The sequence below is a fragment of the Mustela putorius genome, unplaced genomic scaffold (genome assembly GCF_011764305.1).
Source record: "Mustela putorius furo isolate JIRA1106 unplaced genomic scaffold, ASM1176430v1.1 tig00003936_pilon_pilon_pilon, whole genome shotgun sequence".
Lineage (NCBI taxonomy): Eukaryota > Metazoa > Chordata > Mammalia > Carnivora > Mustelidae > Mustela > Mustela putorius.
In genome coordinates this window covers 291,688-295,522 of record NW_025422081.1, presented here as the reverse complement: position 1 = coordinate 295,522, position 3,835 = coordinate 291,688, and the positions used below count along the sequence as shown (strand labels likewise).

The 3,835-nt window shown below is 33.9% G+C and overlaps 1 protein-coding gene across 1 annotated transcript; it reads right to left on the bottom strand.

Annotated features, from left to right (window-relative positions):
- Nucleotides 1-2,657: 2,657 nt before the first annotated feature.
- Nucleotides 2,658-3,599, bottom strand: LOC101677983 (olfactory receptor 11L1-like). Its single transcript, XM_004781963.1, has one exon. The coding sequence runs from the start codon at nt 3,597-3,599 to the stop codon at nt 2,658-2,660; it is 942 nt and encodes a 313-aa protein (XP_004782020.1).
- Between the last annotated feature and the right edge of the window lie 236 nt (nt 3,600-3,835).

The window sequence follows — 3,835 nt, the reverse complement described above, 5'->3', positions numbered from 1 at the left end:
CCACATACCCTTAACCAACTGAGCCACCCACATACCCCAAAAGTATTTTACACAGTGAAGGGAACCATCAGCAAAACAAAAAGTTAAACTTTTTGAATATTCATAAATGATATATCCAATAGAGTCAGTATGCAAAATACATATTCAAATTATAATTATCATTTGACTTTTACTTTGATATTTTCTGATATTTTTAAACTGAAACTCACATCTGCATTTTGTTTTATTATGCTGTTATACTGCTTGATGAAGATCACCAGCAGGATAGAATTTGAGATTCCATGATAATTTGCTTTAATGCATCCTACTGGAAGGAAATGTGGCACTTACTATTATTACTAGGATTACACCTTTCCAATGAAACCAACCTAGTTGCAGTTATTGAAAAGTAAGAACAAAGAATTTATGAAAATATAACAATGGGATGAGAATGAATGAATTGAATAAGCAAGCTTCTTCTATATGTCTTTAAATTGCAGTGGAGTAAATAATATACCTTCCTTGATGAATGTCTCAAAAGCACCAATGGGCTCTGGTTTGACATGGCATTACCAAAAAAAAAAAAAAAAATCCAGTTAGAGTTTTGGGATAACTAGCATAATAAAGAAAGAGTGGATTTAGTTATACATTCTGCCAAAAATTTGGATTTGAAAATATTACTATATTAACAAGATAAAGGACCATCTGTCCAATTGTGGATGGTTAAGAACATGTCACAGAAAATATACCACTTTGGTATATTTCCTATTTTGAGTTCAGGGCACTTAAGAAACAGAATATGCAGGAAGAGCTATATGACATCCCTCTTTCTATCTCAAATGAGATAGCACTTCCTATGAAAGGTGCACACCCTGTCCCAGGAAGAGAATATTCTTATCATTGCAGAGTGGGAGTTGAGGCCAAAATGCACTAATAAAACAAACTTACCAAAATAACACTTGTATCACTTTCCAATAATTTACTGATCAAGACTATTTGTCTTGTCACATGCCCACTATTTGTCATTCTTGGTTTAAAAAGGATTATAAGTTTTTGGGCCAAAATGCTTATTCAGATTCACTTACGTTTTGAAGACACCTATGTGCATATGGAAATTAGCTTTTACTTTTCTTCTGTTAATAGGTCTCATGTCAGTTTATTACTTAGTCTTAGCCATAGAACCTAAGAAGGTACAAGGAATTCCTCCTCTCCTACAGTGGGATGACATACACAACAGCAGTGCATTGGTATAGAATGTTTTTCTGTTATTGTGAGAGTTCGTATGTAGCTTTAGATATTTTTGTGGAAAAGTTAGGGTTAGAAAAAAATGTTGATGTATGTCACAAGTTTTTCATTTATATGTACAGGTAACTTAGACAATATTTTACATCAGTATGCTCTCTTTTAAAAATAAAAACTAATTAAGAATTCAAGAAAAACACACTTTTGATATTACTAGAAAATGGCACATCAAAGTTTAAGAAAAAAATTCAAGCACTAGCATTTTTAAGAAATTCTTGATTTTGCTATATACTTTTGCCATTAAAATAGATTATTTAAAACTTTAGTTGCCTAGAATAGTGCCTCTAATAATATAATCATCTGCACATCAGTCAACTAGGAATCTTGTTGAGCTTCTTACTGTCATTCAAGATGTCTGTGCTTAAATAAGCTTTTCTATCTAAGCTCCCAGATTATTCTGATGCTTCTAGTGCACTGATCACACTTTGAATGAAAATATTTTATGAGGTGATCAAAAGGAAAACAGTCTTGCTAAAAAACTTAGAAATATGTATTTCCCTTAGCTCTCTTTTCATTCCATTTCTTACTGAACTGTATTTTAATATTTGAAAAATGTAAAGATATTTAATTAAAATAAGAAGGGAAACAGTGAAGGAAAATCTAGTTTGGGTCCCTTTTTTCTATTTTTTTTTCTTCTCTCTTTCTGTGTTAAATTAGTTTATTTAGCTTGAGTATTTTATAAAAATCTGAGAGGAGCTGATACTTGTTTTACTATGATAGGTATCCCATTACTGTACTCTCCAGTTCTAGGTTTTTCTTTTCTTTTTCCCTCTACATCTTGATCTTCTTACCTCTGCTAATATTTTGAAATGCAGTTAAAATCTGAAAATTATCTAGTAAAAATCTGAATTATCTAGTATTTTGCAATTTTTCCAATGAAATTTTCTACTTCTATTTATATGAATAATTTAAAAAATCTAGTTTAAATGAGTGCTGTCTTATTATATGTGTTTAATACATCTTAATTTAGAAAATTATATGAAGGGTCAAAATGATATGTTTATAATAGCACAACTACCAAATGGAGTAACACTGCCACATTCAACAAAAACAATCTTTGGTGCATGATTGTTAATGAGGTATAATTATGAAAATACCTAATTGAACTATGGACCTAAACCAGCCTTGGCTTGTAAGCAGGGAGCTGGTGTAATTTATCTCTTTATTATTATGGCCTTGTACTGATATTCTTAAACATAGTAATTACAGAATAGCTATGTAGTAGGATTCAAACAAAAATGTAAAGTACAGAGAATGGTCCATATTATCTGGTATCAATTTCATAATATAATTTTCAATACTTAACTTTTACAAGTGAAATTTGGGAATCCATTATAAATTGAATATTTTAGAGCATGTCTCAAAACATTCATATATCATGCTAAGAGCGATTTCTTTTGTGCTAGAGTTTTTCTGAGAGCTTTCTTCACATCTTTGTTTCTCAGGGTGTATATGAGAGGATTTACCAAAGGGGTAACCACACAGTAGAACACTGAGATGACTTTGCCAATAGTGAAATTGTACTTGGCTGGAGGGCGAACATAAGCAAAGATAATGGTGCCATAATAGATAGAGACCACAGTGAGGTGGGAGGCACAGGTGGAGAAAGTTTTCTTCCGAGCCTCCCGGGAAGACAGCCTGATTATTGTCACCACAATATGCCCATAGGAAGACATAGTGAGAAGGAAAGAACTTAGAATCACAACAGAGCTACATGTGTAACCCAAAGCCTCCACCAAAAATGTATCTGAGCAGGAGAGTTTAAAAATGGGGTCTGAGTCACAAAAGAAATGGTTGATCTTCTGGGGACCACAGAAGTTTAGGTGGGAGATGAGTATGGTCGGTAGGAGAGGAGCAATAAAACCCCCAATCCAAGATCTAGCTGAAAGCCGCAGACACAGCTGAAGACTCATGAGAAGTGAATACCTTAAAGGGCTGCAGATAGCCAGATACCGGTCATAGGCCATCACAGCCAGCAGGATGCACTCTGTAGCTCCCATGGAGAAAAAGAAGTAGTACTGGGTTATACAACCAGAAACAGAGATGGTAACAACCTGTGAGAGGCAGGTGGCCAGCAATTTAGGCACTGTGGTTGTGGTGTACCAGATCTCTAGGAATGACAAATTTCCTAAGAAAATGTACATGGGCGTTTGGAGTGTGATATCCATGAGAACAATGAAAATGATGAGGGTGTTTCCCATGAGGGAGAGCAGATACACAGTGAGAAATATCACAAACAGTGTGACCCGCAGATGGAGAACACCAGAAAACCCAAGCAAAATGAACTCTGTCACTTTGGTTTGGTTTGTTACATCCATATCTCATCTTCTCTCATCTGGAATAAACCAACAATGCCTAGAATATGGTGGATGAGCAAGAATGGAATAATTTTGTGCTCTTTTATTTCATGATAATAGACTCCTAGTAATAATAAAAGATAATGACTGGAAATAACATAGTTAGTTCTTTATAACATTTTCCATGGATTAGCTCACTTGATCTCCAAAATAAATCTCCAAAATAAATAGTCTAATAATCCACTCCACAAATGAAA